At 46.3% G+C, this 11,837-nt stretch overlaps 2 protein-coding genes across 4 annotated transcripts in view; one reads left to right on the top strand and one right to left on the bottom strand.

Moving 5' to 3' along the window:
• The window catches only part of LOC120947826 (NGFI-A-binding protein homolog), a 24,549-nt gene extending 20,911 nt beyond the window's left edge, over positions 1-3,638 (top strand). Inside the window, exons 5-7 of one of the 3 annotated variants that reach the window (XM_040363588.2) lie at positions 1,585-1,679; positions 1,874-1,946; positions 2,021-3,638. In XM_040363588.2, coding sequence (XP_040219522.2) covers positions 1,585-1,679; positions 1,874-1,946; positions 2,021-2,242 — 390 coding nt within the window. In that variant the 3' untranslated portion in view covers positions 2,243-3,638. Of the gene's footprint in view, positions 1-166; positions 535-1,584; positions 1,680-1,873; positions 1,947-2,020 lie in introns of those variants that run through there. The other 2 variants (XM_040363589.2, XM_040363590.2) reach the window with 2 other exon arrangements.
• Positions 3,444-11,837, bottom strand: LOC120952803 (uncharacterized). The gene is made up of 10 exons (XM_049607298.1): positions 11,759-11,837; positions 10,061-10,224; positions 9,106-9,963; positions 8,695-8,835; positions 6,381-6,492; positions 4,952-5,266; positions 4,400-4,871; positions 4,247-4,322; positions 4,069-4,153; positions 3,444-3,982 (listed from the first exon to the last, which is right to left on the bottom strand). Exons 1-10 carry the CDS (start codon positions 11,820-11,822, stop codon positions 3,540-3,542), a joined length of 2,730 nt encoding a protein of 909 aa, XP_049463255.1. The 5' UTR covers positions 11,823-11,837; the 3' UTR covers positions 3,444-3,539.

Below are 11,837 nucleotides of genomic sequence, written 5' to 3'. Positions count from 1 at the left end.
GCTATCTTGTAGCTCCGTTCGTATTAGTGAGCGTGTTTATTCCGTCAGTTTGAGGCTATTCTACGTGTGTTAGGACGGATTTAACTAAACCCTTTGTATTTCGTTTTTTTTCCCTTTATGCTTCATTGCTTTATGAGTTTTATCATTATGATTATTTTACTTACAGCCAACTCCAACTACGCAATACACATGCTTATGAGCTTACTCGCTGCTTGATTGTAGTTGAACGGTCAAAGTCTAAAGCTCACGCTGATCTGGCGGAGTCGCGGATCAACTGTTCTGCATCGGCCTGCTGCCTACCGGCTGGGCTGTTCGGCTGTGGGCACCGTGTACCTACCACACGTTTGGCCACGCTTCTGGGCTACGCTTTGCTTACCAAATTGCTTTCCAATGCTTCCACACTATCGCTTATCGCTTTATCGTTCTTTTGTTGAGCATTTAAGTATCCTTTCATATTTACTTATTTATTATTGGTTTAAGTTTATGTTTTAAGGTTTAATTTTGTTTTACTTTCGTTTCGCCCATCGTTAAGTGCTTGATAGAATTAATACATTGAGATGTTAATGGAAAGTAGAAAACTTATCTTTAGCATGGAGTTAAACTCACTCGAAGATACTTTTAGCCTTTCCATTGGCACTGGTGCTCGCATGAATAAGGCTGATATTTTTGCTTCTCATTTTCTACATCAAAGATGTTGAAGCAAAAATTTCATCCTAGTTTTATTGCAGTTCCTATTTTGAAACTATTAATAACAGCAGTTTATCTATAAATCTACGGATTAGTAATGAAAATCCAGTGTGCCTTGTAGCTTTAGTTCTAGTCAGGTGCTTTGACCTTCGTTTATTTTGCAACCTCCTTTGCCATTGCGTTATGTAGGTTTTTAATAGTACAGATAAAAATACTCATTTTATTTTCGTAGTAATTAGTTATAGCATTTTATAGTAGAAAAATGTATCTGCTTCGCCACGCTACGCTTTAAAAATTGTATGTGCAAATGATTTACAAAAAAATTGGATTGAAATTTCCGTTGACGTTGTAGTTTAATTTAAATAAATCCAAAAATTTATAATCAATTCAAAACTCAAACATTGCGACGATATTACAGTTTTTTTTTCAATTATATTTAATTAATGTTCGCACAACTTGCTTCAGTCTTTTATTCTCACTTTCTGTAATACAACATATTTATTAAAACATTTATCTACGGTCTAAAAAGCCTTTTTTTACTATATTTGCACGTATATTTCATCTGCCCTCTGTGCTGAAATGTACGATCTTTGCTAACACCAGTGCATTGCTATCGGATCATGCAGAGGGCTAGATTCGCTTCACTGCTTCCGCTTCCGCTTTCATTTGATATCTTTAGTTTGTGTGTTGCTTCTAGTATTCCTGTAGATACATTTATGTTCCATGCTTTTATTATTAAATATGCTGCACTTAACTTAAATCTTCTATATGCTACTTATTTATCGCTTGCTTATATTGCGCTTATGCACATCGCACTCTAGTATTGCGCCTACACAACCTAAACCAATAAAGGTACAGTAAAATGGACGGTACTAATTCTTATTCCCCTTTTCCCAGGAAAACTCGGACGACAATCGCGACATTTCGAGCGGCTCCATTTACCAGCAGATCAGTGACAAACCCTTCGATTTAACTGATTCAAGTAAATTTTCGTGAGTATTTTTTTGTAGCATGAAGAAGAAACAACCCGAAATGCGATGCAACAAACACGCGATGTGCAAATGTGGGTTGTTTGATCTTGCAAAAAAAAAACTAAGCTAAATGTGTAGCCTAGAATCATTGTACCATGTGATGCTTGTGTCATTCGATTGCTAATGCTTTTTTTCCTCTTCTTTCCCCCTCACAGATACACTAGATCCGAATTTGATGACACAGATTCTCGATTTAGTTTTAGCAATTCAAGTTCGTCACCAGTTCAAGTGAGTGATTAACGGGGCATGTTCCTCTTGGTTCAAACGTTAATCCGTACTCGTTTCGTACTCTTGCTTCGCAGGCTGGAAATGGAGCCGACCGAGATTTGAGCGATCCCGACTTTGGTGAGCTGCGTTCGCACACTCCCCGCGTTTTGGACCCGACCGGTGGTTCCCTCGGCGTACAGGTCATTTCATCCTCCGGTGGTCACATCATTGCCGTTGCCAACCCAGCCCTAGCACTCAGCCCAGCGCTCAGCGAAGCGATCTCGATCAAGCGGGAGACCATCTCGCCGGATCTCTGAACCACACGATCTCATCCCATACCTCCATAGACCATATGCTATGCCGGGCCACTGGCATAATTTATTTCTTTTTATCAATAACACAAGGATGAACAGTGTATATTGTAGCAATAGCGTTAAGGTTCCGTTTTGCTTATCATTTATCTTTGGTGGAGGATTTTGCAAAATTTGCGTAGGTCAAGGCATCACGTTTAGTTTGTACTAGTCGGCAACTTTGTAAAAGTTATTTTCATAAACACTCACAAACAAGCATACTTACTGAATACTTACGTTCGGGCAAATTACTTGTGCAAGCATAAACTCTTGCAATTACGAAAGAGAGATGGAGAGCGACAGAGAGAGAGAGAGAGAGAGATTAACCAGATAGAAACAAAAATACGATGCAAACAAGCTGTAAACGTAAATGCAATTTTAGATCAATATGTTATGTCGAAGTGACTAATTTTTTGTAATAATTTTGTTAGTTCTGATCAATTTCTAAATTTTCTATTCAAAATTTTGTAATATGCATATGATTCTTTCTTCAGTGCAAATTTCAATCCGCCCAAAAGACTGTTTAAGAAAGCAAACTGATAGGACTGCTTATTTATGTAATGTAGGTATTTGTTTTACTGTATTATTATAACCGCTTTTTTGTTGATGTTGATTTTGATTCTGCGTCGTGAGTGTTTCATGTTTAAAAGAACACAACTTTGGTTTACACACAATGAGACTGGCTTCCCGAAATGGTCGAATAAATGCAAACGTTGCGTATAATTTTAGTTCAATTCACTACGTTTCGATCAGTAGCTTTTTGGGTTGATCAATGAAGAGGTATAGAGATTTGCAAATAAAAACCATTCGTAACAATAAGAGGATGAGACAATTAATGCAAGCAAAAGATAGTTGTACATAAAAAAGAAATAAAATTTTACAAACAAGAAGCATGCCTCAAAACAGTCAAATTGAGCATGTGTCTATTACCAAGGGAGTGCAAAATGAGAGGGCTAAATAAAACAACCTTACGCTCAACGCCCTTGTAGCGAAATTTGAATGTAACAAACTCATCGTATACTTCTTATATCTATGAAAAAAATATGAAAAAGAGATATATTTGTACTTGCCATGCGAGTACAGACATGGTACAAAACTGAACAACAAAACATCGGTATCTGATAGAATAAACACGCATTTTAAGAACAACACACCGGTCTACCGGGCATTTTCATTTGTACTCACAACACTAATAATACCATTTATTGGAAACGTAAGAGAAAACAACACAAACATAGAGTATCTTCACGCAGCGCAGAGGGCCTTACAGCGGTTCCGCAACCTTCTGCTGTATCCAATCGACGAAGCTGGCCACGCGCGTATAAACGCCGGGCACTTCCGCACGAGCGCATCCGATACCGTACGACACGATGCCGACCTGATAGTAGTGGAACTCGGTACCGAACCGTTGCGGCAACATCAGCGGCCCACCACTGTCGCCCTGGCACGAATCCTTGCCGCCCTCGATCACACCGGCACACATGACCGCGTTGTCGAACTGCTTCTGCGAAAACACCTTCCCGATCTTGTCGTACAGCGTGCGGCACTCGTCGTTCGCGATGATGGGAATCTGCAGCTCCTGCAGCACGTTGGCCGACTTGCCACCCTCCTGGGTGCGACCCCAGCCCGCCACGAACGGGGTGTAGCCGATGAAGTTCTTGCTGCGGATCGTCTCGCTCAAGGGCAGACAGATGGGCTTGATCGCATCTGTGGGGCAATGGACAGGAGAGTTAAAGAAAAGGGTTTCCCATCTACCCAGAAGGCCACATCCATGGTCAACACGCAAACCTTACCACTGAACTGCACCTCAAACTCCATGTACAGCACGGCCAAATCGGTATGTCCGTCCTTTTTGTCATACGATGGATGAGATTCGTACTGGACGATGGTACGCGTGGAAGAAAAGACAGAAACAAAACGTTAAAAATGTGTACTTCCCTTCACCTATCCCGACCTTGGGGAGTTACTCACGCGAACGACGGGTACGTCGATGTGTTTCGTTTCCGCATCGGTGGACGTATCGTGCTCACCCAATCGAACCGACGACCTGAGCAGCGGGAAGAGCAAAATCAGATATTACGATTCCAACCGTTGATGCCACGGACACCAAGCCCCAAAACTTACAGATCGCGCCGAATACAGTGAGCCGCCGTCAGTACGTGGCGCTTGGTAATGAGCGAACCGCCACACTTGAACGAAACCTCGCCGAGCGTATTCTTATACCCGACCAGCGCCATCCAGGGCCATCCATTCAGTTCGGCCGGAACACCGCCAACCACACGGTTGTGCTGCACCGTGCTGTATCCGCAGCCCGTTTCCGGCGTAAGCAACTCAGCCGGCCCGCTGGACGGCGCTGGTGCAGGTGGAGCTTGGGTAACCGGTGCTGGTGGCGGTGGCGGCGGTGGCGGAGGAGCCGTCGGTGGTGCAGTAGGTGGTGCGGTCGGTGGTGCAGGCGGAGCTGACTTCTGCAGCGGGCAGCACACGTTTGGCTGGATGTAGTTGCACACGGCATTCGACTGGCGGATGTACTGCACGTACTGTGGGTCGCGCTGACGCTGGACGAACTCATTCAACACATCCGGGCAGCTTCGAATATCTGTCGAACGAAACGTTAGAGTTTTATGCTAGAAAGGTGTCTTCTCCGACGTGATATGCGACATGCTTTTGCGTACTCACTTATGCAGTATCCTTCGCGATTGTCCGGCCCGATGCAGTCGGCCGTACGGAGCGGTGCCAGCGTGGTAGGAGGAGCTGTCGTTACCTCTACAAAAGGAGACGAGGTTGTAGTGGGATCGTACTGCACGCCGTCGCTGCAGCAGAGCACTGGGCTGCCGTTAAAGTTGCGATTGCCGCAGCTGCGCTGGGAAGCGAGCAGGAAGTTTACCGTCTCCTGGTTCCTGTTGTACTGGTACAACTGGATCAGGGAGGCACAGTACTGGAACACCTGACACACGCCTATCTGACCGTTCGGGGTATAGCAAGATCGGCCGGCTGCAATAGAGGATGTACTTTCGTGACGGAAGTTCCATTCGTAGGGAAAGGATCTTGATCCAAATGAGGACATTTGGAAGTGTAAAGAGGAGGTGTTGGTGCTTGTGTCTGATTGTGTATGTGTGTGCGTCCCTCGCTCTCTATGAATGGCATGCAAGCATTCGTGTTTGTTGTCGACCCTAGAGCATTTATCAAAATACCCTACCCAGCTAATAACAGAGCCCCGGCTCACATACATCACTTATCATCTTAAGTTTCACTTAGAGTCGATTGAACAAGCAATGTAATTGTAGTTCACATGGCTTTTGAATTTATTGTTTCACTCGTGAGGGGAGCGGAACCGGCCAATCGCGCTCGGCTTGACGTAATGTTCCACAATCATTAGACGCTCCTTCGGTCAACATCGACCACAGACGTGTACGGTAGAAGGTGACCACAACCACCAACAACAACAACCAACAACAGTAGATATTGTTTGACAAGTAACTGACCATCATCATCACCACCACCACCATCATCGTCGTGATCGTCATAAGCTACCGATCGAGTGAGTGTTATCGATTAACACCATATAGTTCCCCGCGAACACCTCTCCCCATTGCCCTGCCCGACTAATGGACGGCGTACACTTGGCCGTGACTGAGCCGTTTAAACAAACGGTCGAGGCGAACCACCAGCATAGCTTGAAGTTAAAAATTGGACGAACATAACCCTCCAAAACGGGTACGTAGGCAGCAATCGAAAGAACCGAACCGTCTATTAGCCGCCACCATGACACCATCGCACGAAGGAAGACAGCAACAAGCGATAAAGCAGTGAACCGGCTAATTTCACCACCCAAAAACAAGAAACCGGACCCGAAGCGTCAGCATTCGCTGTGTACTTGAACTTAGGTGAGTTTCAGCAACGGTGGTACACGGTCGAACGATCGTTGCTTTGAAGGAGGTATGACCTTGGCACTGGTTTTTCCTCAAGGTTCCCGGTCGTCTACTATGCTTTACTACAGTGTGGTGTGTGCGTATGGATGAATAAGTGTATAACTTGAAGAGCCGGCCCTCTTTAACTGCCACATCAATTGGATCACCAGTGTAGAAATTGCTTAACGCGATCGTACCTTGCGGTTGCACTTGGCTTATAACCAGGCAGGTAAGAATAAGGAACATTAACTTCCACATTATGCTCACACGGATAAAGTACACTGCTATGCAACAAAATTCAAATAAAAATCACACTCTCTACTTGATCGACGCGATCACTGGGACACTTGTTTAATGGCGCTGCGTGCTTTTAGCACATTCTGTACCGCACACGGAGGACGAAAACGGCCGTCCTTCCCGGTCAACCGTAGCGTCAACACTAAACTTAACCCGTTTCTTCGGTAAAGATTTTAAGCACGCAGCACAGCAGCAGAATCGCGAATCAGAAGTCGGAAGTCGCACAACCACCATCGCACCACTACCAGCAAAGCGATACCACCCTACCCCATAAACCGGCTGGTTCATGGGGGAGGGGGGGGGAGGTTGTTGGGGGTTCGTTTCACTCGCATACGTTTCCGCGCTCCTCGCAGGACCCTCGGACCGTACCAAAGCCTTAGCAGCTTGTGGCTCCTTGTGAGCACACCTTTGCCACCAAGCGTCACTCGAGTGGAGAAGTGTGTCTATCGGTGGGGCCTTTCGGTGTGGGAATCCCTCTCGCCGGACAGAATCAATTAGCTTTTGTGGAGAAGAATTAGACAGCGGAAACACAAACACAACAACCGCACACAGCTAATTCCACTCTTCCGCTGGGATCATTATCTGATTACTCATTTTGGGAACGGGGAAATTACTTGCTTTTTTAATTCACAACAAAACTTTTGTTTGTTTTTTTTTTCAACACAAAACACTTGTGTCGATGTTTTGAGGATGATAGCTGTATCTGTGCAAAAATTAACAGCAAGTTAACCGACACTAATAGTGATCATCATTGAACCTGTCGTCTGCCATGATGGATGCTGCTCATGCATTATGGAACGTCCTCAACGTAGTAGGCTTTCGATGCAGAGAATATACAGGATCGATAAGATCGGCCGACGATCGCAAAGCAGGCTGGTTGGAGCGGGGCAGCGTGTAATGTTTTAGCGCCGGGGCGTGCATTTAATGCGTCGTCGTGTTGGTAGAATTACTGCACGCGATATAATCTGGTGCTACTACATCTTACTTAACCGGTCGCTTGCACCTGTCCATTTGCATCAAGACATATGACAATCGAGGATCTTTAATCGATGCACGGAGATCTGGTATGATCAACACAATTATGTTTAACGTCTTTAAGATAAATATTTTATCATTTGAATGTCATACTACTCACCTCATAGAACATTGATTTTAAAAATGAAAGAGAATTATTATGCCTAATTTCCACCGTACTGTAGCGATCATTCACAGTATACAGTTAATCTGTTAGAAATACATTAACAATAATAATTCCATCAAGCAATATTTCTCATGTTTCAATTGGTTCTAACTACTTGAAAGCTTTTAGGTAAGTATGTCAAGTACATCTTTATTTATTACACACTTGCCATTACGACTGGTAAGGCACTAGACAGATATTTGTTACTTGTCTAAAAGGATTTGTCTTCTGCTATTACCGTAAGTGATTTTTTATATGTGTTTATGGTGGTGCTAGGTACTTTTAAGATATTAATGCAAATTTACTATCGACAGTCATAAGAATAGAAAGAAAAGCTCATCCACAGATGTTTTTTTGGTTCATCCGATTGGTAAGCCGTTTCTATTGACCCAAATCACTGGATAAGATATTTTCCCTTATCATAAACAACGGCCCATGCTATCCAGCCAGTGGCGTCACTGCTGAGTGAGTAACGCAAAAATAGAGGTAAGAAGATTCAAAATAAAGATTGTCAACCTTCTAGCCAGTGGCAGCCCGTTCAAGGGCCCCCATGAAACCGGCTTGATTATTCGCCTTAAACTTGAATTTACATTTTATTCGGCTGGTGTGAGTGGCACGCAATAGGACGGAGTGAAGCAGTGGCTTAAAAAAACAAACACATAACCAGCGGCGACAAACTGGTCTTCTCAATTAGCAACCGGTTCTGGGGCCTCCTATCGTTCGAATCGACCAGCTCATCTGTGTTTGTGTGTGTATCTTTTGCATCCGTTTTCGCGGGGTCATGCGATTTCGGCCGCATCCGTAAAGCTCGATTTAATGTAGAAAACAACAACGAAACCCAATCCAGAAGATGATACCAAGCTCATTCCAAATTTGTGTACTAGTGCAAAAATAATGCAGCTCATGGCGGTAGACATGTTGTAGGGTTTGGGTGCGATGACGCAAGCTTAACAATCGGCGTGGCCTTGGTAGGTATTGGTGCAGCGTTAATTAATGGTACAGCGCGCGCCCCATCTTTGGTGGAGCGCAGCTCAGAAGTTGAGGTTCGCCTCGATCCAGGGAAGATACGCGGTCACTTTCACGTACACCCCCGGAAACCCAGCCCGCGCACATTCGTATCCGTACGAGATGAGTCCGATGAGGGTGTAGTAGTAGTACTGGCCGTTGGACGAGAGCTGCAAAAGAGAAGTAGTGCAGAATAATGGGCCAATGAATTAGGTATTGAACGCCATGATTCAGCTGAGGTGTATGTTTCACACTAAACAGGTCTAGACAAACATACGGCATGGCGCTCGTTAACGCGTCCTTGGCGCGTAGAGCGTAGCAAAGTGGCTGGTATTTTAGCGTGAATCGGATATTAATCATTGCATCAGTCACATCGTGACGCATGTCGCGTGCCCATCACCCCGGGGGATAGAAAGGCAACCCGCGTGCGCTATACTAACCTCGGGCAACATTAGCGGACCGCCACTATCTCCTTGGCAGGAGTCTTTGCCCCCTTGGGGGAAACCAGCACACAGCACCGTGTCATCGAAGATCTGCCCGGGAAAGTACAGCTTGTAGTTGAACGCACACTGGTCAACCGGAAGCACGACCACCTGGGCCTCCTGCAGCCGGGCAGCGGTCGGCCCGTTGTACCCGACCGCTCCCCACCCGGCAATGAACGGTGCGTAATAGGTTAGATCCTTGGTGCGCTGTTTCGCTTCCACCGGCAAACAGATCGGCCGGACTGCCTCCGTAATGGTGACGGATTTCTGCAACAGCACCAGCGCAATATCGTTGTAGATCTTTTTCTCATCGTAACGCTCGTGCACCACCCAGCGCTGTATGTAGATGTCTACCGGGTTGGCACCGTCCTGGTCGGATGTGATATCGAGCTCCCCGAGCCGTACAAAGTACAGCGCCGTCTGGATGCAGTGTGCCACGGTCAGGACGTGCAGGGTGGTGATCAGCGTACCACCGCACAGAAACCGTGGCCCGGCATTTAGCTCGAACGATGTCGATCGATAGCCGAGTGCTGCCATCCATGGCCAAGCGTTTAGCTGCGCATCGACACCGCCGACTACACGCGTGTGCGTCCCGTTCGACATGCCACAACGGTCGGCATCGTTCGTTGGGAGCCGGTTCGAGCCGGTGCTGCTGGGCGTTACGGTAGTTGGGCCGGCAGTGCTAGAACCAACTCCAGAGGATGAAACGGCCGCGAAAAAGAAGGACCCGGGTGCGGTAGTAACGGTTGGTGGATTGGTGAAGCTGGATGTCGTGTTTGAATCTTGGTGAGCGAACCTGAACGTTGGACAGCAAACCTTTGCAACGGGGAAGGGAAGAGAAAAACAGCAAGGTGAACATGAGAAACCTCCTCAGTTAAGCTCTGTCTTTAATAGTGGTGAAAGCCAACATTACCATCGGTGTTACATCGCTGTAGCCACAGACTGACTGTGCCACATAGTTCTCGATCGCTGGATCGCGCAGATTAGCGTTACGGATCAGCAGCTGCAGTATGAAGTCACAGTTTACGTACACGATGCAGATGCCATTCTGTGCGTTGGGCGTTAGGCAGCTGTCGTCTGAAAAGGGACAGAAATCATGCGCCACGTTACAGTCGTTGATGGTAGTGGCAATCTTTCTTTGGCAAAGAGCATACGTATTCGAACGCTTTCTTACGTACTACTCAACTTCTCGCCGTAGTAACCGGTATCGCTCGTGGATCTATGCACGGGCAACCGTTGTACGTTTGCCTTGGATCGATGCTGGGCATTGGATCGAACCCAGAGAAGGTGGTAGACGATAGCACCGACGATGGACAGGTCGGTGGTACCGATGGGCAGGAAACGGTAGTTGCAGCGATCGTGGTCGGAACCGTGCTTGTCAGTCCCGGTGGATTAATCGTTGAGAGGAAGGTCGGGAACGTTGGCAGTGGTGATATCCCCGTGACCGGAGTAACCGGAGACAAAGTGGATGTTAGTATAGCACCGGGAAGCGTACCGGTGCCGGTGGGTGGATTCGTAAAGGTAACGGTAGGGAACAGGGGTGTGCTTGGAGTGGAAGTCAGCACAGGATTGGGGATGGTGCTGGGAGGAAACGTTGCACCACTGCCCGTCGAAGTGGGTGCTTGAGTAATGAAGGTGGTAGAGGTAAGACTAGGCACCGGGATCGTCTGCGTTACAACGGAGGTAGAAAACGTGAACGGTACGGACGGGCTAGTCGTGGCAAACGTGGTTGACGTGAACGGTGCGCCCGTTGGAGTGGTTCCCGTACTAAACGTTAGCGATGGGCTGGTTAGCGGGGTAAAAGGAATCGCGGAGGACGCGGTCGAAGCAGGAAAGGTGTAATTCGGTGGCAGCGTAATAAACGGGAATGGAGTCGTCGTTTTCATATGGTTGAAACAGATCCCCTTCCAGTGGGCCAACTTCACTAGCCAGGGAAACATCAGCAGCTTCCAGCAGATTTCGTCCAACGACATAACCGTTCGCACCACACACTATGTACCAGCACAACACGACCGTTCTCACTGCGCTACTCACTACTAACCGGGTGATCGGGTGCTTTTGTCGCTTTTAAGCCATAGTGGACACACCTCACAAAAACAGGAACAATAGAATCACGCTGCAGCTGTGGCAAAAAGCCTTCAATGTCATTTTTAATGCTCCTGATCACTCGGCAACCGGTACGTGTCGCACTTTACACGTTCGACTAGCGTATGATTCAATAATCGCCCGGGAATGGTATTCGGCGTTGGACGGTGCTGTGTGAAAAAATGACCACACTCCCGTCACGCTCTTGAACCTTCGCTGGCTATCATCTGCTCAATATGTTCTCATCGACAGATTTACTAGAGCATAGCATTGCTGTTCTAGGTCGAAGCCAGAGTTTAGGTGTTGATTATGCAGCGTGCGGGACTTACGAGAAAGATTTCAATTCACGACGAAATCTCATAATTATAGACACTTGAAAACTGTTGGTGCTACTGCTACTGCATAATGCATAGCTTATTTAACCAACATTTAATAATACTTACTTCCTCTCAAACAACCACATCATGTAGAATGCTTTTTGCTTGATGCTTAAAATATCACATTATGTTTTAGTCATTCTACTTACTCTGTCCATGTACGAGATGAAACAACATCAAACTGATAATGAACAACAGGCCGCTGGAATACATCACGCTTGCAAACTA

The sequence above is a fragment of the Anopheles coluzzii genome, chromosome 2 (assembly GCF_943734685.1).
Source record: "Anopheles coluzzii chromosome 2, AcolN3, whole genome shotgun sequence".
Classification (NCBI taxonomy): Eukaryota; Metazoa; Arthropoda; class Insecta; order Diptera; family Culicidae; genus Anopheles; species Anopheles coluzzii.
The sequence above is the reverse complement of the archived record's forward strand: the minus strand, read 5'-3'. Positions and strand labels throughout refer to the sequence as shown.